The sequence below is a fragment of the Salvelinus alpinus genome, chromosome 3 (genome assembly GCF_045679555.1).
Source record: "Salvelinus alpinus chromosome 3, SLU_Salpinus.1, whole genome shotgun sequence".
In the NCBI taxonomy this organism is placed as follows: Eukaryota; Metazoa; Chordata; class Actinopteri; order Salmoniformes; family Salmonidae; genus Salvelinus; species Salvelinus alpinus.
The window spans coordinates 18,968,573-18,993,557 of NC_092088.1; the positions used below are offsets into that span (position 1 = coordinate 18,968,573).

The 24,985-nt window shown below is 44.3% G+C and overlaps 1 protein-coding gene across 2 annotated transcripts in view; it reads right to left on the minus strand.

The window, feature by feature from the left end:
* Positions 1-1,493: 1,493 nt before the first annotated feature.
* The window catches only part of LOC139570182 (zinc transporter ZIP11-like), a 144,278-nt gene continuing 120,786 nt past the window's right edge, over positions 1,494-24,985 (minus strand). The window contains exons 7-10 of one of the 2 annotated variants that reach the window (XM_071391803.1): positions 24,049-24,118; positions 5,735-5,833; positions 4,449-4,607; positions 1,494-3,111 (exon numbers count right to left, since the gene is read on the minus strand). In XM_071391803.1, coding sequence (XP_071247904.1) covers positions 3,033-3,111; positions 4,449-4,607; positions 5,735-5,833; positions 24,049-24,118 — 407 coding nt within the window. In that variant the 3' untranslated portion in view covers positions 1,494-3,032. The remainder of the gene's footprint in view (positions 3,112-4,448; positions 4,608-5,734; positions 5,834-24,048; positions 24,119-24,985) is intronic. The other variant, XM_071391804.1, reaches the window with a different exon arrangement.

Here is a 24,985-nt window from a genome sequence, read left to right on the forward strand (position 1 = left end):
ATATCAAATATATTTTGATTTGTTTAACACTTTTTCTTTTTTGGTTACTACATGATTCCATATAAGTTTATCACAAAGGAAAGGGAGGCTACTTTGGGGGGGGTTGTAGAGCAAATTCGGAGACCACCACCGAGACATGAGTCTCCTGTTTCCATAGAGTGGTCATAATAGTTTGCAGACCATGCGGATGCTACATACGTTTTCGTGAATGTGGTGGATTGAGACACAGTCCATGAAAAACCCCTGATATCTCTACCTTAGACTGACTGATTTTTATGAGGATTCTTTATGTTACTTAGATTGATGCACTGCTGCATCAATAAACTCTTAAGGATTAAGTTAGATGGGCAGCGGCGTTAAACAGCAATCTTCAAGTCTTTCCACAGATTTTCATTGGGATTCAAGTCTGGCCTTTGGCTGAAGCCATTCCAGCCTTGGTTTGGCTATATGTTTGGGGTCATTGTCCTGTTGGAATGTGAATCTTCACCCCAGACTAAGGTCGTTTGCAGTTTCTCATCAAGGATTTGTCTATATTTGGCTCCATTCCTTGTTCCTTCTATCCTTATCAGTCTCCAAGTCCCTGCCGCTGAAAAGCATCCACATAGCATGATGCTGCCACCACCATGCTTCACGGTAGGGATGGTGTTAGACGGGTGATGAGCTGTGCCTGGTTTGACCACAGAATCTTTTTGCCTTATGATCTGTTTTTCACTTGCCTTTTTGCAAACTCCAGGCATGCTGTCATGTGGCTTTTTCTCAGGAGTGGCTTCCGTCTGGCCACTCTCCCATTTAGCCCAGATTGTTGAAGTGCTGTAGAGACTTGTCCTTCTGGCAGGTGCTGCCATCTCAGCCAAAAAAACTCAGTATTTCTGTCAGAGTGGTCATTGGGTTCTTGGTCACCTCATTGCCCGGTTGCTCAGTTTGGTCGTACGAACAGCTCTAGGTATGGGAAGTTCCATATTCTTTCAATATGCCAATGATGGAGACCACTGTGCTCTTGGAAACTTTCAACACTCAAGAAGTTGGATGCACTTGTAATAGCAACGGGGAGTGAATACTTATGTGAATTAGATATTCATGTATTTCATTTTCAATAAATGTGCAAACCTTTCTAAAAACATGTTTTCACTTTGTCATTATGGGGTATTGTGTGTAGACGGGAGAGATTTTTTTTTTTTTATATATACACATTTTGAATTCAGGCTGCAACACAACAAAATGTGGAATAAGTCAAGTGGTATGAATACTTTCTGAATGCACTGTACGGATACTTCTGAGTATAACTCGTGTTTTTAAAGCATGATTTACAAGAACTTTTAAGTTATTACATATCTTTTCAGTTAGGCTTGGACCCTGTACAGTAAGAGCACAGCTGCATTACGGTAAAGGTCTACAGTACAATATGTTAATGATTCCAGTGAACCATGAGTCAGTGGGGCGGTGACTGAACCAGGGTTGACAACCTCTAACTAACAACAGAGAAAAACACATAGTGGAAGCAGTTTTGGTTTATTACATCACCACCACATCTCTCTCCATGACACTTTTCCTTGGGAATGGTTCTATCCAGCCCCCTCCAAGAATAGAATCAGGCAGGGAGACCTGAGGGGTATACCGCGAAGCAGGATCAATGAGTTAGCCAGCTAACTTGGATAAACAACCCAAAATAACTTGATTTTCTGTTTCATTAAGTAATCTAAAGATATGTGTTTTTGCTTGTTGAGTTAATCAGACCATGCCCGTTTCAAGCTAATCAAACACATTTAGAAATCATATTTATGCAAGTTTACTGGCTAACTCATTGATCCTGCTTTGTAGTATACCCCTCAGGGTTAATTTCTATCAAGCGTGTCCGAGTAAGAGTGCTGATCTAGGATCATTTTTACTTTTTTAAATCAAAATGAATAAGATTACATGAACGGGGGGGACGGGGACGGGGGACCTGATCCTAGATCAGCACACCTACTCTGAGACGTTGTCCCATACATAGCTGTAAGGCCAGAGGGTCTACAGGACAATAAGGCCAGAGGGTTTAGAAGCCCCCACCCAACTCCAGCAGTACAGTACAGTTCATGAATGTAAAAATGAACACGCAAAAAGGAGGTGCATTTGGGTTGTGTAGCTAGCATTCCATTTGGCTAGCTGCAATATATCTTTTCACATACATGTCATATTAGTAATTGTATTTAATTTCACCTGTAACAATAACTGAATGTCATATTATAATAATGTAATAACAACGCAATACGAAGGGAATGTGTGTGCTATAATTGAGAAAAAGATAAGGAGAAGCTAGCTGTAAAATGTTGCTATTCACATTCTCTTCATCCAAACACACACAATGCCAGCCTGAGGTTGATAGAGAATGTATGCGAGAAAAAGCTAAATAAAGCAAAAGAGCATGGAAAAAAACAGACGGAATCACTTGGTCATTTAAATGTTTGATGAAGAAAAAAACATTCCATCCTGAATGAATCAGGGTGTGCACCATTTGTAAATGAATGACATCATAATCTGAGCAAAGATCCTTCTGAAGGATCAGGCAAGCCTACACATTCAGCTGGTTATCTGTGACATATCTGTAGACACACATCCCCGTGTTTCCTTCAGTGACCATAACTAGCCTTCAAAACACAGTCTTGAGGTCCAACTGTGGAGTGGGCTGACACAGCTGGAGCCAAAATGGACTTAGCCCTTAGAGGTTTTAGAGGTGTAAACTCAATTACACGCGCACTCCATAAAAATCTATTCAAAGTCAAATATCATTTTTTCATACATGGCGGTCTCAGTGCCATTCTAAACTAGTCATACAAACACCACTTTTCAAGTATCATCACATTTTATAATAAGGATCCAGTATCCCAAAAAACAACCAAATTCACAAAATGTCATAATTAAAAAATAAAATAAATAAAAACAAAAGCAAGCAATTAGAGAGAAGGCAGATTTGGTCCCTTTTTTCCCCCAAGGTCTGGCGATTAGCCGTGGCATCATTCTGTGACATCAGCGAGGTTCTAGGTGGAGGTGAGGCCTCAGCCCAGCCCAACGTCAAGTGACATCATCACTACAAAGCCCAGGATAGAGGTCCAGGAAGCCAACTTACCGTTCCCACTTCAAGACAATATACATGGACAGTGTTAATCAATGTTGGTGTATTTATACAGTACTTCAATCATATACAATACATTGAGACACAGAAATAAGCCGAGCACATGGAAATCTGTCAGGTTACTAAAACACACACACAGACCCTAAACATGCTAGCAGGCACACACTTCACAGTGACAGTCGACCCACACACTTCACAGTCGACCCACACACTTCACAGTGACAGTCGACCCACACACTTCGCAGTGACAGTCGACCCACACACTTCGCAGTGACAGTCGACCCACACACTTCGCAGTGACAGTCGACCCACACACTTCGCAGTGACAGTCGACCCACACAAGTCAAAAGGACAGCTCGCTCCCGGTCTCACTTTTTAAAGAAAACAACACGCCCAGGGTTGTGAAAACCAGAACATTCCAGGGGGACAGTGTCGTTGCTCCGCTCCCACTATTCCTCCTCGCGGCTCACACTAACACAAAGACGGTGATTGATCTAGTCCAGCTCAGAGTCACAGAGCTATGAACAACTACTGTACGCACAGAGTTGGAACCAGGGTAGAACATTCTGTTAATGGACAGTATCAGTCAAAAGTTTGGACACATCTACTCATTCAAGGGTTTTTCTTTATTTTCACTATTTTCTACATCGTAGAATAATAGTGAAGACGTCAAAACTATGTAATACCACATATGGAATCATGCCGTAACCAAGCATTTCGCTACACTCGCAATACCATCTGCATGTGACCAATACAATTTGAAGTGTTAAACAAATCTAAATATATTTTATAGTTGAGATTCTTCAAAGCAGTCACCCTGTGCGTTGATGACAGTTTTGCACACTCTTGGCATTCTCTCAACCAGCTTCATGAGGTATCAAATCAAATCAAAGTTTATTTGTCAGGTGCGCCGAATACAACAGGTGTAGACCTTACAGTGAAATGCTTACTTACAGGCTCTAACCAATGGTGCGGAAAAAAAGGTATGTGTGTGTGTGTGTGTGTAGGTAGTCACCTGGAATGCATTTCAATTAACAAGTGTGCCTTGTCAAAAGTTAATTTGTGGAATTTCGATTTGTTTAACACTTTTTTGGTTACTACAGGATTATATATGTGTTATTTCATAGTTTTGATGTCTTCACTATTATTCTACAATGTAGAAAATAGTAAAAATAAAGAAAAACCCTTGAATGAGTAGGTGCATCCTAACTTTTGACTGGTACTGCATTCCGAGGAAACATTGTTCCAGTGTTTTCTAAAGGGTTGGAGATAGACTAAGCCTCGACTAAGACATGGGTTAGGAGAGCACAGTAAAAATAACCTCTCTCTCTCTACCCACCTGAGTTGAGCCTCTGGGATGATGTCATCAACCACCACATACACCATAGCCCCTGCAGCGAAGGCCAGGGCGTACGGCAACAGTGGTTCTGCCAGCACCACGGCAACAGCGCCTAGCAACCCAGCGATTGGTTCTACCATTCCACTGAGCTGTCCGTACCTGAGAGAGGAGTTAGTCAAAACCCTAGATAGTACCCTTTATGTCCCCTTCAATCATTGGCTGTCAAACAAAAACAATTCCTTTAATATACAGTTGCCTTCAGAAAGTATTCACACCCCTTGACTTTTTCCACATTTTGTTGTGTTACAAAATGGGATTAAAATTGATATAATTGTCATTTTTGGTCAACGATCAACACAAACTACTCTGTAATGTCAAAGTGGAAGAAAACGTAAAAAAATTATAAAAATGTATGAAAAATAAAAACACTCATATCTTGATTCGATAAGTCTTCAAAGCATCCCATCATCCGGTGAGTTTTCTGCCCTCCACAGACAGGGGGTTAAGGGACTGAACGGGGCTCTGCCTGGCTAAAACTAGAAACATTTCCTGGAGATACCAGGCTGATTTGCCCCAAACATAACGCTTTGTATTCAGGACAAAAAGTTAATTTCTTTGCCAATTTGTTTTGCATTATTACTTAAGTGCCTTGTTGCAAACAGGATGCATGTTTTGGAATATTTGTTTATTCTGTTCCGGCTTCCTTCTTTTCTTTCTGTCGTTTAGGTTAGTGCTTTTTAAATGTTTTACACATCTACCAATCGGTGCCCTTCTTTGCGAGGCATTGAAAACCTCCCTGGTCTTTGTGGTTGAATCTGTGCTTGAAATTCTCTACTTGATTGGGGGACCTTACAGATCATTGTATGTGTGGGGTACAGAGATGGGGTAGTCATTCAAAAATCATGTTAACCACTATTATTGAACACAGAATGAGTCCAAGCAACTTATTATGTGACTTGTTAAGCACATTTTTACTCCTGAACTGATTTAGGCTTGCCATAACAAAGGAGTTGAATACTTATTGACTCAAGACATTTCAGCTTTTCATTTTGAATGAATATGTTAACATTTAAACAAACATAATTACACTTTTACATTATGGGGTATTATGTGTAGATCAGCACCACAAAATCTCAATTGAATCCATTCTAAATTCAGGCTGTAACACAACAAAATGTGGAAAAAGTCAAGGGGTGTGAATACTTTCTGAAGACCCTGTGAGTTAAGGTGCAGATAAACAGTGATCATATGGAGATACTGTTTGGATATTAAGAGTTGTTACTCACCAGAAGGCTTTCCATGTGGACATCCCTGCACCTCGCAGAGGGAGGCTCACCGCAAGGCCCTCTGGGAAATTCTGGATCCCTATGCCAATGGCCAAGTTCCTGTGAAACACATGATGATAACGCTTCAGAGGACACCACTTCTTAGATCATTGTCTGATGGCATTTCTTATTACCATTACCCTAATCAATGGTCGTTCATTGACATTGGTTTAGAGGCCTAAATGGGAGAGATTTCAGAGCGTCGACTTTGCATGTGAAGCATTACATTCACTTTAACCTCACTGCTTCAGTAGAGTTGGAGCTGTATCGTGGCTAAGTGTGGTAGAAGTGTGGTTGGAGGGTGGTTGGTTGGTTGGTTGGTTGGTTGGTTGGTTAGGAGGAAACTGTGTCTGAATGCTGTACAGTACATAACACGGGGGGGGGGGAACTCTGTTATTTTGCTGCTGGCAGTTTCCGGGGTCAATTAAAAGGCAGTAGTGCTCAGTCTAAATTACACAGAGAGTGAGTCAGCACAGGAGGAAATCGTCATCACAGTAAAACCGCAGACTATGGGTAGGGGCTCATTCCCAGGACAGGAAATGACTTGGAAACAATTGCTAAGGAGACATGAGGAGTCAGTTGGATATGAAGAGTTGGGAGAAAATGCATACTGCTGAACAATTAGAAGAGAAGAAACTCATATATATTCAAAACAACAACACAGCATTCAAGTCACCCCATCCTAGGCCCCCCGGAGCGTCAATAAACTGGGGCTAACAGCACACTCCCAGTACACACTATTAGCAGCCAGGGTGGTAATTCAAAAACATGCTCATAAGTGGTGTTAACCAGGGTGTTCGTTTGTCTGCTCGCACTCCACTGCATCCTAGTCGGACCGCATCAATTCCCAGGGGGCAAAGAACCCAGCAACACCACACACGGGTGTGTTTGGGAGGAACATTTTAAGTTTCCTCTCTCCCTCTCTCCCTGTGAACCACTCTAACAGGCACAGAGTCAAGAGCCTGCCCCTGGAGAGAGAAGATTAATGACAGCTAGTCACGGAAAGGTTTACAGCAGCCACTGCCTGGGAGAGAGAGAGAGAGAGAGAGAAAGAGAGAGAGAGAGATGGAGGAATGTAGTATGCTTGGTTTCAGACTAGGAATCACAATGCGTGTAAAGGAGGTGTATTTTCAACACGCTAGAAAGAGTGTTTCTGTGTCAAGGAAAGAATGAGGATACAATGACGGAGAGAGAATCCAGAAAAAAATGAAGAGAAGGCTGGAGTATTGAACGAGGGAAGCACAGCAGAGAAGAACATCTGGGCCGCATGAGACAGAGACAGAGACAGAGAGGAGGAGGGGGAAAAAGAGGAAAAATGGATAGAAGAGAAGAGAAGAAGAAGTCTGGAGGGAGTGAGGGAGGACACCCTGTGGGGTGTGGTTGAAGTGAACCCAGTCACTGGTCACATGGGGGCTGTATTGGCAGGAAACACCTTCGTATACAGTACTATTTCATAAATCTGAGCTACATTTCCCCATTACAACAGAACAGGGATAATGCAGCATAATGCAGTAACAGTAAGTTGCATGCTAGGCTAGCAGACCAAAGCCTATGGGCCAGGCTACTATACACAATACAGTTACATTAACATGTAAACAAGGATATGACCATGGGGGCAGCCATTCTGCATGGGGCACATGACCATTGGATTGTGTAACAACAATCCCCTGGAGAGAGAGAGAGACCAAAGAGAGGGCTGGAGTATTGGAATGAGGGAAGGATGGCAGAGAGAAACATCTGGGCCGCATGAGAGAGGAGACAGAGAAGGAGGAAAAAGAAAGAGAAAAGGGATAGAACAGGAGGAGGTCAGGAAGTCCTGAGTGAGTTAGGGAGACCCTGTGCCTTTGGTGTGGTTGAGGTGAACCCAGTCACCCAGTTCTGTTTTCACTGCTTGTCACATGGGGGCTGTATTGGCAGGAAACACCTTCTTAAACAGTACTAATTAATACATGTGCGCTACATTTCCCCATTACAGCACAGCAGCATTTCATGGCAGCTATGTTTGTTCAGCTGCGGTATCAGGACAGGACTGGCCCAGAACAGATGGAACCACGCCTGTCCAGTCCTCGGTACTGAGGGGGGGAGAGAAAGAGAGCGAGAATGAGAAAGAGGGAGAGAGAGAAAGAGATTTCGGTCTGTAACAGACCGAAATAAAGCAGGTATTACACAGTGGTAATACACTAATAGCGATGTTGTGCTTTGACCTACTAGCCTTGCGTGCTAACGTACTGTTACTGCAATACGCTGCTAGTTGGCCCTGTTCCTATTGTGTACTTTGTTATCCTCTGCATATAGTGTGCTTTTCCATTGCGCTATGGTTATATTGGGCTATGTTAGCCTGCTAGCCTTAATAACGTAACACTGTATGTAGCAGCATAACATAGCACATCGCTATAACGTAACACTGTATGTAGCAGCATAACATAGCACATCGCTATAACGTAACACTGTATGTAGCAGCATAACATAGCACATCGCTATAACGTAACACCGTATGTAGCAGCATAACATAGCACATCGCTATAACGTAACACCGTATGTAGCAGCATAACATAGCACATCGCTATAACGTAACACTGTATGTAGCAGCATAACATAGCACATCGCTATAACGTAACACTGTATGTAGCAGCATAACATAGCACATCGCTATAACGTAACACCGTATGTAGCAGCATAACATAGCACATCGCTATAACGTAACACTGTATGTAGCAGCATAACATAGCACATCGCTATAACGTAACACTGTATATAGCAGCACATTGCTATAACCACTGTGCTCTATTTCTGTCCATTACAAAAAACAGTAATAGTTGACATTGGCAATATGCAGGGACCACTATCACTTCCACTTCTCATTGTCAATGTTGTTAGGCGCAAAAGTGTGTTCTGTACATCTGTCTCCTACTGGTTCAGCCTTCTAACCCGAGGCCCCAGGCCAATTGTTCCATTCTAAAACGACACCTCTTTCAGAGACAACATTGGCAATGAGAAGTGAAAAGTTGATGTGATAGTGGTTTTTGTAATAGACAAATTGAGCAGGTATTACACACTGGTAAAAGTCTAATAGCGATGTGATATGTTATCATTAATACAGCAATAGTGTACATTAAAACATTTTTTTTTACTGAAAAACATGATATGCATTTCGACTATCCGGATATCCATATTTTAGGGTGGATATTATTGGAATAGCGGAATCCCTTCAAATGCCCGACCACTACGTCCGAGTCTTCCCTGTGTGAGAACATTCTGAATGCGCAATGCTATAATGATCTCAGGTGAAAAGTCTGTATTGAAAGACCCTCTTGGCGATCCAAACGCTCCTCTTGCTACTATTAATTAAACATTACAAATCAATTATACTGTGTGTGTGTGTGTGTGTGTTAATTGTGTACAAAAAGTTAAACAACGTGTTATAACATGGGGTATGAGAATAAGGTACACAACATGACCAAATGTATGTGAACACCTGCCAACATCTCATTCCAAAATCATGCACATTGATATGGAGTTGGTTCCCATTTCCTGCTATAACAGCCTCCACTCTTCTCGTAAAGATTTCCACTAGATGTTGGAACATTGCTGCGGGGACTTTCTTCCATTCAGCCACAAGCGCATTAGTGAGGCCGGGCACTGATGTTGGGTGATTAGGCCTGGCTCGCAGTCGGCGTTCCAATTCATCCCAAAAGGGGTTTGCTGGGGTTGAGAGTTCAGGGCTCTGTGCAGGCCAGTCAAGTTCTTGCACACCGACCTTGACAAACCATTTCTGTATGGACCTCGCGTTGTGCACGGGAGGGATTGTCTTGCTGAAATAGGAAAGGGCCTTTCCCAAACTTTTGCCACAAAGTTAAAAGCACAGAATGATCTGGAATGTTGATGAATCAAGGAATGTTTTTTTGCTCTACTGAAAGTGATTTACTTTGAAAACTTGACTGCTGATATGCACAATTTTGGTGGATTTCATTAAGAGTGGACTAATGGACAAAACACCCCAAAAGATTTAGTGTTGTATTCCTCATGTGATCAAGTGAAATGTTGCACATTATTAAAGGCCCAGTGCAGTCAAAAACGTGAATTGCCTGTGTTTTATATATACTGAACAAAAATATAAACACAACATTCAACTATTTCAAAGATTTTACTGAGTAACAGCTCATATAAGAAAATCAGTCAATTGAAATAAACTAATTAGGTCCCAGTCTATGGATTTCACCTGACTGTGAAAACAGATATGCATCTGTTGGTGACAAATACCTTTTTAAAAAAGGTAGGGGCGTGGATCAGAAAACCAGTCCGTATCTGGTGTGACCACCATCTGCCTCATGCAGCGCGACACATCTCATTCGCATAGAGTTGATCAGGCTGTTGATTGTGGCCTCTTCAATGGCTGTACAAAGTTGCTGGATATTGGCAGGAACTGCAACACGCTGTCATACACGTTGATCCAGAGCAACCCAAACATGCTCAATGGTTGACATGTCTGGTGAGTATGCAGGCCATGGAAGAACTGGGACATTTTTAGCTTTCAGGAATTGTGTACAGATCCTTGCAACATGGGGCTGTGCATTACTATGCTGAAACATGAGGTGATGGCGGCGGATGAATGGCATCAGGATCTCGTCACGGTATCTCTGCGCATTCAAATTGGCATCGATAAAATCCAATTGTGTTCATTATCCGTAGCTTATGCCTGCCAATACAATAACCCCACGGCCGCCATGGGGCACTCTGTTCATAAGATTGACATCAGAAAACCGCTCGCCCACATGTTGCCATGCACGTGGTCTGTGGTTGTGAGGCCGGGTTGGACGTGCCTCCAAATTCTCTAAAACGACGTTGGAGGCGGCTTATGGTAGAGAAATTAACAGTCAATTCTTTGGCAACAGCTCTGGTGGACATTCATGCTGTCAGCATGCCAATTGCACGCTCCCTCAAAACTCGAGACATCTGTGGCATTGTTGTGTGTCAAAACTGCACAGTTTAGAGTGGCCTTTTATTGTCCCCAGAACAAGGTTCACCTGTGTCATGATCATGCTGTTTAATGAGCTTCTTGATATGCCACATCTGTCAGGTGAATGAATTATCTTGGCAAAGGAGAAATGCTCAATAACGGATGTAAATACATTTGTGCACAAAATTAGAGAGAAATAAGCCTTTTGTCTATATGGAACATTTCAGGGATCTTTTATTTCAGCTTATGAAACATGGGACCAACACTTTACATTTTGCATTTTCATTTTTGTTCAGTGTATATTTCCACACTATGAGGATGGAATAATACTGTCACATTGTGAAAATTATGATAATGCCTTTTTAGTGTAAGAGCTGTCAGCCTGCTTTGGCCTGCCTGGTGATATCACCAGGAGGGACATTATTTAATAGACCAATAAGTAAGAGAGTTCCAAACCTCTCTGCCAATAACAGCTAGTTTTCAGTGTTCCCCTTCCCACTCAGACCACTCCCAGACAGTTCTAGCAAAATTCTTGCTTGAGAAATGTCTATTTTTTTAGGAAGCTATTTTTGTGAATTTTTTACTGTTATTTTTTTCAATTAAAATGGTAAGGTATTTAATTTTTACCCAGAAATGATTTGATAACGATATTAAAAAAAGGCTGCATTGGACCTTTAACTGCTCTGCATTAGCTGCTGTAGAACTTCTACCATGCAAAAATACATTGACAACCTGCAGAGAAATATAATATAATTTACTAAACAACAGTTGGACACTTCTCATGGGTCTCATACAACATAGATACAAATGACTCGCTATGTGGTAAAACAGATCTTATCTAATGTTATCAAAAGTCCTTGGCTTTAGGTAAAAATTGTCCATTGAGGACACGTGTCTCGTGTAGTGCTACCCGAGGTGTGTGTATATAAGGAGGGGGACTGAGCATCATCAACTGCATCATATCTGAAGAGGCAGTGTTTCAGAATGAAGGGTGCTGTAGCTCTGCTGGTGTTGCTGTCCTGTCTGTCTGGGACATGGCCTTAGGGAGGGAGTGGAGGGCTCAGAGAGAATGACATCACTCAACAGGGTCACAGCACAGGCAGAGAGCATAGTGAGCGGAGTTCAGATAGAGCGCCGAGGGACTGAAGCTACTGTCACGACCGACGAACTCTTGACTGATGTGAAGGAACTTAGAGACATGGTGTACAAGCTGGGAACCATCGTGGTGGAACAGAGAGAGAAGCTGAGGAACACGGAGGCCAGAGTGGCAGCTAGTGAGGACCAGGTGATGGACCTTAAGAGTGGAGCAGAGAATCACTACAAAAGAAGTAGAGAAACTAGAGAAAGACAAAACAGCTTTGGGGGCCAGACTGACGAGAGCCAGGGGAAGGAACTGAAGAAAGAGAATGCAGGTAAATTAATTTCTCCTTATGAATTAGTATGAACAAGATTTTCTTACTTATCTGTTTATATGAGCATGAAAAGATTAAGTTTAAATAATTTCAGACCAAGCAGCCAAGCTGTCAGCCATGGGCGCCAGAGTGACAGCCAGCGAGAGAGAGGTGGAGGAACTGAAGAGAGACAACGCAGACAGACCAAAGGTGGCCTTCTCAGCTGGTTTGACATCAGGATTTGTGGGACCATTTAATACTGAAACCACACTGGTCTACACTAGAGTCATCACTAACATTGGTCAAGCCTACAGCCCAACAACAGGAATCTTCACAGCACCAGTGAGAGGGGACTATAACTTCAGATTCAGACCTTGTAGTAACCAGAATGTGAGTCGCACTGATATTGTATTGTATAATAATGGACAGAGAATGATGTACAATTTTGAATACCGAGCTGATTTAAATCTTAGATGTATATTTAATGGGGTCATTATGCAGCTGGAGAAGGGAGATGAGGTGTACATGAGGCTTCCCTCAAAGAACCAGCTCTTTGATAGTGATTATAATCACAATATCTTTAGTGGCGTCCTGCTCTTCCCTATGTGATAAAGCCAACTGCTGTAATGGTCTCAGGTGAGACCCAACGCTCCTCTTACCACAATGAATAAAGCATTAAAAAATCAATAATACTGTGTATGTGTTGTTCGTTCAAAGACACTGTTTACCACATATTTGGGTTATGATGGGGTAAGACATTGGTACTTGATGTTACTTTCTTCAAGAATCAAAATGGGTCTACTTTAGGGCTGTGGCGGTCATGAAATTCTGTCAGTCTGTTACTGTCATGCAAAAGTATACCGGTCTCACTGTAATTCAACATTAATTGACATAATTGTGAATGATACTGATACTGATGGAGGGACAGTAGAGCCTTGAGTACCAGGCCATTAGGACCTGATGGAGGGACAATAGAGCCCTGAGTACCAGGCCATTAGGACCTGATGGAGGGACAGTAGAGCCTTGAGTACCAGGCCATTTGGACCTGATGGAGGGACCGTAGAGCCTTGAGTACCAGGCCATTAGGACCTGATGGAGGGACAATAGAGCCCTAAGTACCAGGCCATTAGGTCTTGATGGAGGGACAGTAGAGCCCTGAGTACCAGACCATTAGTACCTGATGGAGGGACAGGAGAACCCTGAGTACCAGACCATTAGGATCTGATAGAGGGACAGTAGAGCCCTGAGTGCCAGGCCATTAGGACCTGATGGAGGGACAGTAGAGCCCTGAGTACCAGGCCATTAGGACCTGATGGAGGGACAATAAAGCCCTAAGTACCAGACCATTAGGAGCTGATGGAGGGACAATAGAGCCCTGAGTACCAGGCCATGACCCAGTCTATAATACCTACATGTTTCAAGCAGACCACCATAGTCCCTGTGCCCAAGAACGCCAAGGTAACCTGTCTAAATAACTATCGCCCCGTAGCACTCACATCTGTAGCCATGAAATCAGATCCTCAAAAACATCTGCAGCATTGAGTGAATCTTGACTGGCAACTGCTTGGCATCCAACCGCTACAGAGGGTAGCGCGTACGGCCCAGTACATCACTGGGGCCGAGCTCCCTGCCACACATATTGAGAAACACCCACAGTACACATACACACCAATATACAAATCTATCAATCTAAGTCAGTCAGCATGCAGCAAGCTTAAAGTGACAGTGCTACTCTCCAACCCCTCTCATAGTTGCTACATTAATCGACCTCCAGTGTTAGTACTTGGGGATCTCTCTCTCAGTCTTCCTACAGTTCACTGTAGAGGCCCCCTCAGCCCTCACACACCACTAGGCCCTCAGCAGTCTGGAGCGCCACACAATGTCCTCTTTGACATCCCACCCAGAATGACATTGACACTAAGAGCCTTCACGCTCACCGTCTTAGAACCGGCACAGTCTGAAATGAGTGCACTATGTAGGGAATAGGGTGCCATTTGGGACGCAGCCTGAGATAACGTCACCGCCTGTCTGTCTACCTGACCTTGTTCACTTTCACTGGGTTTCTACTCACTCTTCTTCACCCTCCTCCTTTTCTCCTCCTACCTTTTACAGTACCCTCTCTAACTCGTTCTACCTCTACGAGGATTTTTCTCTCTTTAGACCTCATTCTTTCTATACTCTCTCTGTCTCTCTCTCCCTGTCTTCCGCTCTACTCGCTCTCCTTCCCTTAAAACTCTGAAGCTACAGCACACGGTGAAGTCCAGGGACCTCGGCGACACGGTGAAGTCCAGGGACCTCGGCGACACGGTGAAGTCCAGGGACCTCGGCGACACGGTGAAGTCCAGGGACCCCGGCGACACGGTGAAGTCCAGGGACCTCTGCGACACGGTGAAGTCCAGGGTCCTCTGCGACACGGTGAAGTCCACGGACCTCTGCGACACGGTGAAGTCCACGGACCTCGGCGACACGGTGAAGTCCAGGGACCTCGGCGACACGGTGAAGTCCACGGACCTCGGCGACACGGTGAAGTCCAGGGACCTCGGCGACACGGTGAAGTCCAGGGACCTCTGCGACACGGTGAAGTCCACGGACCTCGGCGACACGGTGAAGTCCAGGGACCTCGGCGACACGGTGAAGTCCACGGACCTCGGCGACACGGTGAAGTCCAGGGACCTCGGCGACACGGTGAAGTCCAGGGACCTCTGCGACACGGTGAAGTCCACGGACCTCTGCGACACGGTGAAGTCCACGGACCTCGGCGACACGGTGAAGTCCAGGGACCTCGGCGACACGGTGAAGTCCAGGGACCTCGGCGACACGGTGAAGTCCAGGGACCTCGGCGACACGGTGAAGTCCAGGGACCTCGGCGACACGGTGAAGTCCAGGGACCTCGGCGACACGGTGAAGTCCAGGGACCTCTGCGACACGGTGAAGTCCAGGGACCTCTGCGACACGGTGAAGTCCACGGACCTCGGCGACACGGTGAAGTCCAGGGACCTCGGCGACACGGTGAAGTCCAGGGACCTCGGCGACACGGTGAAGTCCACGGACTTCGGCGACACGGTGAAGTCCACGGACTTCGGCGACACGGTGAAGTCCACGGACTTCGGCGACACGGTGAAGTCCACGGACCTCGGCACACGGTGAAGTCCACGGACCTCGGCGACACGGTGAAGTCCACGGACCTCGGCGACACGGTGAAGTCCACGGACCTCGGCGACACGGTGAAGTCCAGGGACCTCGGCGACACGGTGAAGTCCAGGGACCTCGGCGACACGGTGAAGTCCACGGACCTCGGCGACACGTTGGTTATAAACAACATAACACTCAAGATTGCAGAAACTAACCGTTTGTTGAGGAGGCTATTGGAGGAGCGTAAGGAAAGAGAAGACAGGAGTGTCAAACCATTTCTCGCCTATCAGGACAGGCATGCTTCAATGCTTCACGCACGCACACATACACATAAGCAGTGTGAATTACAGCGTATCAAACATCTGTCAGCTGCTTTAAGAGGGCCTGAGTGCCATAGCGGAACCTGACTTCATAAAGACACTATTCTTGTGCTGTGTGAGAGAAAGAGAGCCTAGTGGTTAGTGAAGGAGTGAAACACCATGCGTTGGGGTAGCAAGCCCCCTTATTCCTCCCTCTCATTGACATCTGTAATACCAGCAGGATTAGGCTGCACTCCGGCCCTCACAGCCACCTGTGTGTGTGCGTGTGCGTCTGTGTGTGTGTGCGTGTGTAATGGCATAGGGGACCATTCAGTTCAATTGGCTAACACAACACAGTGCAAGCTCCGCCCACCACTGCCACCTCCAATAGAAGAGCCCGGATGCAGCGAGTCACAATGGCTTTGATCTCTGCTCCAGCAAAACCGTCCAGCTAACAGGAAGAGCATGAGCTCGAAGTTACAATATCAAAAGGTTTTCACAGTAAGGCATGATTCTGTATTGATTCCATATCTCATGCCAAATAGTTGAAATAGATCCACATGATAGGAAACAGACAATGTGAACAAGTACTTTTTCCATATTGGGTTCAATTTGACAGCTATATCATGACTAGACTGTAGTCTGAAAACAGCCCATTTCATGACAGCCATTATAGTCTGCCCTGGCCAATCCAGGAGGGAGGGAGGGAGAGATGGAGAGAGGCAGAGAGAGAGATGGGGGAGAGGCAGAGAGAGAGAGAGAGATGGGGGAGAGGCAGAGAGAGAGAGAGAGATGGGGGAGAGGCAGAGAGAGAGAGAGAGATGGGGGAGAGGCAGAGAGAGAGAGAGAGATGGGGGAGAGGCAGAGAGAGAGAGAGAGATGGGGGAGAGGCAGAGAGAGAGAGAGAGATGGGGGAGAGGCAGAGAGAGAGAGAGAGAGAGAGGGGGAGAGAAACGGGGAGAGAGAGTGGTGCTCTCTGCTGGGGAGGGCCGGAACTCTGAAGACCCCAGAGGACTGAGCCAACAGCACAGGAAAGCTGTGGTTTGGACCACTCTGTGTGTGTGTGTGTGTGTGTGTGTGTGTGTGTGTGTGTGTGTGTGTGTGTGAGAGTGTGTCAAGGTTTCTGTTAGGAAAATGTGGCACCGGACATTTGACCAGCAGCATTTTAATTTACCGGACATATGACAAATTTACCGGACCCATATGCATTGGGGTGCGTAACCTGATTATGACATCCACCCACAGTGCTCAGAAAGACATTAACAGAACATGCAAGTCAAGGATGCAATGGCGTGTGTCCTTCTCACCGAATTCTGATGCTCACTATGAACATGTTAGAATAACTGTCCACATTGACTTTTCCTCAGCCGACGAGACGAGTAACAAACAGAAAAATCCCTAGCCTATCAATCTACTATCCCCCATAGTAGAAAAGTTGACCTCTTCTATTGGTCAACTTGTCGTTCTGGGCCGGTTTCCCGATAGCGAATGAACATAGGCTAACGAGTGTTTTAACGATGCATCTTTCCTACAGCGGCCGAAGACGTAACATGCATTTCCCAAAACACAACGCAGAGAGAGCGTTTGCTGCATGTGTCGATACTGTACTGGTTGTATGGATCGAAAGACAGGGAGCGCTGCTCTCGGATCAGCTTTCTCTCCTCACATCTTTGGCCGGCATTAGATTGAGCGTTTTAAAGTGCAATGTTAATTATGACGGTTTTCGGAAAACAGCTCAGAGATTTAACGATGCTCCTATGAAAGGTTCTAATGATGAACTTAGCCTTAAAGATGACTTTGGGAAACCGGGCCCTGTGCAAGAAATAGACTCTGGGACAGTTGTGGAACGATAGATCCCAAATTCAAAACAACCAGTACGTCAAACTAACTTCAAAAATAATTGAGGCTGAGGCAATACATACGAACATTTCGCAAAACATTTTGATAAACTAATATTTCTTCACATTATAGCTACGCAGCAATGCACAGCTGGCTACACGCAAATGTTCGTTACATAATGTAGTTAGCGGAAAACACCATTGTCAAAAAGCTTACTCCCCCTGCCAGCAGGTTCATGTGACAGATGAAAATATCTGTTTGAAATGTTGAAAGATGGGAGATCTAAAGATGCAACAACTAGCATGGGTTGCTAATATGACTAGAATTGTGCCTTTGGCTACTGGACAACGAAAGAAAGCGGATTTAAAAACAATAGAACATGATAGAAATAAGCTACTTATTTCAATGGCACAAGTCTTTATAAAATAATTGCCTCCACGTTTATAGAAATGGATTTTGGCTCGGCTACTTTGAAACAAGGTAAGACATGCATCGTAATATGAAGTAAAACGTTCAGGTTTCAAACAATTAAGTATATGTTTGCAAAATGCTTACTGCCTTCGGCTCACATTGCAAAGTGGTGATTGGCGCGCTAAAGCCTGCCTATCGCTGCTTCAATTACCAGTTGAAAAATAAAAATAGCAGTTATTTTTAAATCATGGCCATCAAAACCTATTTTAACACGTGATTGAGTTTATAATGGTTGCACGATAATTGGGCTTATAAAAGAATGTTTCCCTCCAGCAGGAACAGGAGCTGTAGCAGCTGTAGCAACAACAACTCGCGCTTTGGCTCAAACTAGGCTCTGTATCTGTATTCGGTGCACATGTAATAAATAAGATACATTACGACAAATAAAATACACACGCACCAATTTAATTCCTTCTAAATTATGCAAATTAACCTATAGACCAGGGATCAACTAGATTCAGTATCAGAACAATTTTTTCTTGAGCGGATGGTCCGGGTGCCGGAACATAATTACAAATCATTTGTAGACTGCAAATTGACTGCAAGAAGACCAAACAGAAATAATACTTAACTAAAACATAATAATTTCAAACCTTGCTTAGATGCTCTATTATGCGTGGGAATACTTGGGGAACAGTTTTCCTAAATTAAAATCATTTGGAACTGATTCCTGGTGTTTTTACAGTCTTATGTCCAACAATGAAAATTCAACAACCCAAAAAAACTTGGAGGGCCAAACAAAAACCCCCGCAGGCCACATTTGGCCCACGGGCCGCAAGTTGGGGAACCCTGCTATTGGCCATGTGTCAAACTCATTCCAAGATGGGCAGAGTGTCTGCGGGTTTTCGCTCCTCCCTTGTACTTAATTGATGAATTAAAGTCACTAATTAGTGAAGAACTCACCTTTCCTAGTTGTCTAGGGCTTAATTGAAAGGAAAAAACTAAAACCAACAGACACTAGGCCCTCCATGGAACTAGTTTGACACCCCTGCTATAGACCGATAAACATGACAGCTCAAATGTATTTATATCAATTAATAGGCTAAAAAGCATTATTTCGACATTTTAATTTATTGGCTTTTCATTTTGGCCGTTTTTTATCGGCTAACAGAAACCCTATTGGACTGACTGGGTCTGCTGCAGTTACAAAAACTCTCTTGATCTTCCTGTCCGGGTTGGCGCCCCCCCCCCCTTAGGTTCGTGCCGTGGGGGAGATCTTCGTGGGCTATACTCGGCCTTGTCTCAGGATAGTAAGTTGGTGGTTGAAGATATCCCTCTAGTGGTGTGGGGGCTGTGCTTTGGAAAGTGGGTTGGGTTATATCCTGCCTGTTTGGCCCTGTCCGGGGGTATCGTGTCTCCCGACTCCTCATGTCTCAGCCTCCAGTATTTATGCTGCAATATTTTGTGTCGGGGGGCTAGGGTCAGTCTGTTATATCTGGAGTATTTCTCCAATCTTATCCGGTGTCCTGTGTGAATTTAGGTATGCTCTCTCTAATTCTCTCTCTTTTTCTCTCTCGGAGGACCTGAGCCCTAGGACCATGCCTCAGGACTACTGGTCTGATGACTCCTTGCTGTCCCCAGTCCACCTGGTCATGCTGCTGCTCCAGTTTCAACTGTTCTGCCTGCGGCTATGGAACCCTGACCTGTTCACCGGACATGCTACCTTGTCCCAGACCTGCTGTTTCCGACTCTGTAGAGACAGCAGGAGTGGTAGAGATACTCTCAATGATCGGCTATGAAAAGCCAACTGACATTTACTTCTGGAGGTGCTGACCTGTTGCACCCTCTACAACAGGGGTGTCAAACATACGGCCCGCGGGCCGGAACCGGCCCCCAAGGAGGTTCGATCAGGCCCGCAGGATAATTTGAAAGTGGAAAAAATGCATAAAAGACATGGAATTAATATTTTTAATTCGCTGCAATTCATGGATTATCCGCTAAGGGGCGCACTCTTTCCATCAGAGTAGAAGACAAGCCGCATCACTGAGACAGACTGAAAACAGCAGACGGTATCAATGCGCCATCTGCTGCTTGTTACGACGTTGTTAATACCTTGGTCTCTACCTCTCCGCTACACCCTCATTAGCCAAAATGTCGTTATCCAAACGGAGAAAAGTAGATAAGGAGTGTAGAATTTTCAAAGAAAATGGACCACGTCCTATTTATTTACAGAGATGCACGGAAAACCTTCGTGCTTGGTGTGTTTGCAACAAGTTTCGGTATTGAAGGAATATAATATTCGACGCCACTACGAGACTCATCACAGCGAAAAATATGACGGCTTGCAAGGACAACTGAGAAGAGATAAGATTAACGAATTGCTGGCGGGTCTGAGGAAACAGCAGTCAACTTTCATCCAGAGCCGAGAAGTCAGTGAAGCAGCGGTAAAAGCCAGCTACCTAATTGCTAGCGAAATAGCATTAGCATCGAAGCCGTATTCCGACGGTGACTTTTGACTTGTATGTATGTTTCATGTATGAAGTTTACAGATTTACAGGACAGGCGAACACTTTCTTCATTACACATTTAAAATCACTCTCCTTAGTTTGTAAGGTGTACGCAGGGATTACATTTAGATTTTATATGCGTATGTGTAAGTGGTTTAAAAATTCCTTTCTTTAAAAGTCTCATTTAATCTTAAAGTGCATTACTATATTTTTCAGTACCAATTAAAGTTTTGTGCCTTTGTACAATCAGTGGGATCAGTTGCAATGCATATTTGTGAATGATAAAAGTAAATTGCACATTTGTCTAAGGAAATATGAGGTGTTTCATGAAATGTTTTGTAAAAGGATAGTTCATTAAATTTCAATATTTTCCTAATGTTCTTGTGCTTCTTTACACCAAAACAAAGGAAAGACATGATATTTTGGTTATTTATAGCAGAGTATGGTATAATTTTAATGGTCCGGCCCACTTGACATCTCCCTAGGCCGTATGTGGCCCACGATGCGAAATGAGTTTGACACCCCTGCTCTACAACCACTGTGATTATTTGACCCTGCTGGTCATCTATGAACATTTGAACATCTTGGCCATGTTCTGTTATAATCTCCACCCAGCACAGCCAGAAGAGGACTGGACACCCCTCATAGCCTGGTTCCTCTGTAGGTTTCTTCCTAGGTTCCGGCCTTTCTAGGGAGTTTTTCCTAGCCACCGTGCTTCTACACCTGCATTGCTTGCTGCTTGGGTTTTAGGCTGGGTTTTTTGTACAGCACTTTGTGACATCAGCTGATGTAAGAAGGGCTTTATAAATACATTTGATTGACTCTCTTCCTATCCACACTAATGACTACAATACACTCTAAGAGGCTGTGCACAAGAGGCCACTTCACACTCAATTCACACAAATAGGCATGCTGTAACCCTACATTTAGACTTTCATTGACTGTCCCCCAAAACATCTTGGGTTAAGGTAGGTAGAAACGCATTGCAATACCACTGGTTATGTGAAAGAATGTAGCCTGAAATAATAAAAAAAGTAAATACATTGGGAAGTGTTTTTCTCAGCCTGGCTGAGGAGGCCTCTCTTTGTTAAATCACTTTCCTCTGGCTGACACTGACACACACACACACACACACACACACACACACACACACACACACACACACACACACACACACACACACACACACACACACACACACACACACACACACACACACACGCGAGGTTATACAGCAGCTGGAGAAAGGCAAAACCACTGGGATGGAGAGAACCTGCTCACGGCGGCCACTCTGCCTCCTGTGAACAGGCCTGCTAGAACACATCAAGGAGAAAGAGGTCAGGGCTGAGCCAAGCATAATCCGACGAGCGGCACCTGAAGGACAGCTAACACAGCTAACAGAGGACAAGAGAGGCTTTCACTAGGAGAGAGAGGAGGGAGCGAAAGAGAGCGAGAGAAAGAGGGCGAGAGAGAAAGAGAGCTGGTGCTGCCAGCGGCTAGTCCGCATCTGGAGGGCGGTCTCCAAACATTCCTCTGGATTCCTGCTCCCCTCCCTCCCACCTCTCAATCGAACCATTAACAGACACACACAAATGCATGCACAGGCATGCGTGCACAGACCCAGACACACAAACATGGAGACACCCACACAAGCAGGTGAAAGATGCATAGACACCAACAAACAGATGGATAGACGTATGCATTCGTGGACAGACAAATAGATATGTTCACTCCAGTTGCGGTCAGTGCCGTTCAATTTTGATTTCTTCATGAGCATAGCCTAATTTCTATTACAGCATATTAGATGACTGTCATTCATATTCCATTCACCCAGTTCAATGTAACAGTGATAGGTTTAGGCTATTACATGATAGTAAAATTTTCCCTATACCCATCATGAGGTTGCTACAACTTAGCCTATAAATGAAAGTTTACAACGTAGGTACACACAGGTCGAGAGACAAATTTGATGTGACACATGGACAGACATTGACATTCAATAACGCCTTGCACACTCTTGCCTGCATCTAGCTGATCTAGGGTGTAATCATTAGTCCAACAGTTGCAAAAGAGAGTTTCTATTGGACAAATTCAGGTATGTTCATCCCCGTTTTGTTCCGTTTGCTTCAGTTTAAAAAAAGAAATCTACAGAATCGAATGAATTCACCCCCGATCACATGTAAACACAGTTCACTTTCATAGCAGCCACGTTATATTCCTTCTCACATCTACACACTCTCCTCTTCTCACCTTTTCCCTTTACCAGTGGACTTTAATGCACAACACATCAACTATATGTGACCAGGTGAAAAAAAACTTTCCAAACCATAACTGCTACACAAAAAAACCTTTCCAAGCCAAACCATATCACATCTGATACACATAGCCTACATCGTTGTCACTATATTAACTAAAGTAACATCCTAGTCAATATAGCTAATAGAACTAATGTGTTAGTAAACCCACTACAATCACGCAGTAAAGTTACAGTCAGTAAGCAGTTACACCAACGGGCCCGTGGCAATAAATTAGTAAAACCAAAGCTTACCTTGACTTGGAAGAGTTCCAGTGTTGTGTTGGATAGTGATAGCCAGCTAGCTAATATAGCATCATTCTGTTTGAGCAGGGTGTTTGAGTAGGCTAAACTAGCTAGCTGCATTTGCTAGCTAAGTAAGCGAAACTGAAAAAAATTAAATGAAATCTGTCTCTTGCTTCTCCTTCATTTTGGAAGAAATTAATTTGTTCAAAACTGCTTCTCTGTCTCTTTGAGTCAACTACTCTCCACATTTTATGCACTGCACTGCAGTGCTAGCTAGCTAGCTGTAGCTTATGCTTTCAGTATTAGATTCATTCTCTGATCCTTTGATTGGGTGAACAACATGTTAGTTCATGCTGCAAGAGCTCTGATAGGCTGGAGGACGTCCTCCGGAAGTTGTCATAATTACTTTACTGTGTAAGTCTATGGAAAGGGTGAGAACCACGAGCCTCCTAGGTTTTGTATTGAAGTCAATGTACCCAGAGGAGGACAGAAGCTAGCTGTTGACCGGCTACACCATGGTGCTACCCTACAGAGTGCCGTTAAGGCTACTGTAGACCTTCCTTGCAAAACAATGTGTTTTAATCAATTATTTGGTGACGTGATTATATTTAGTATAGTTTCATCTAAAAAGGATACCTTTTTAAATGGATAACTTTTTAAATTGTCCTCCCCTTCCTCCTCTGAGGAGCCTCCACTGTCATCCTCGGAGGCTCATGCATTATTTATAAATTAAATATGCAGTACGAGTGGTGGCCACCGGGTGGTAGCAGCACACAGCAGAGAGCCGGGGCCCAGACAAAGCAGAGCAGCCAGGCACAAAGACGGGCTGTTTTGTCCTCCTCATCCCCAAAGAGTAAACAGTGCTTTCTCATCGGGAGGAACAAGTGATGCTCCTGTCTACTGACCACATGGTATGTGGAGGAAGATTATGATGACACACACACACAGATAAACGCACGCACCCATCAAATCCCAGGCTCTTATGACCGAGACCTAAAGCAAGGGCATCTGATCGTGGTCGAACCATTAACCAGATGTGTCTAAATCCTAAAGGAGCTGTGGTCTGTGGCCAAAGACATAGGTCACATTAACCAATAGTGTAGACTAGGGCCTGGGTAATATGGTGACAAAGGTGATATCTACACAGTGTTGGAACAAAGGTATGGAAGGCAGTTATGGTATAAGTCTCTGTTTTCTTACCTGGCACTCTCAAATGTGGCAGATGAGGTCTTTCCTATGGCTCCAAACCCTACACCCACAGCCAGGCCCTCTGCAAGAGAACACACACAGCCATGCAGGTTAAAATATGTGTGTGTGTTTGTGTATATATATATATATATATATATATATATATAAATAAAAGAGAGAGAGAGAGAGAGAGAGAGAGAGAGAGAGAGAGAGAGAGACAGAGAGAGACAGAGAGAGACAGAGAGAGACAGAGAAAGAGAGCAACAGAGAGAGAGAGCGACAGAGAGAGAGAGCGACAGAGAGACATAGATAGGTAGAGAGGTTAGTAATACTAATACAGGCCCAGGGACATGTATTAGTCTGTGGCGACCTAAATGCCAGAACTGGACAAGAACCTGACACCCTCAGCACACAGGGGGACAAACACCTGCCTGCAGGTGACAGCATTCCCTCCCCCATATGCCCCCCTAGGCACAACTATGACAACATAACCAACAAAAACGGGTCACAACTCCTGCAGCTCTGTCGCACGCTGGGTATGTACATAGTCAATGGTAGGCTTCGAGGGGACTCCTATGGTAGGTTCACCTATAGCTCATCTCTTGGCAGTAGCACTGTAGACTACTTTATCACTGACCTCAACCCAGAGTCTCTCAGAGCGTTCACAGTCAGCCCACTGACACCCCTATCAGACCACAGCAAAATCACAGTCTACTTGAACAGAGCAATACTCAATCATGAGGCATCAAAGCCAAAGGAACTGAGTAACATTAAGAAATGCTATAGATGGAAGGAATGCAGTTTGGAAACCTACCAAAAAACAATTAGGCAACAGCAAATTCAATCCCTTTTAGACAACTTCCTGGGTAAAATGTTCCACTGCAATAGTGAAGGTGTAAACTTGGCAGTAGAAAATCTTAACAGTATATTTGACCTCTCAGCTTCCCTA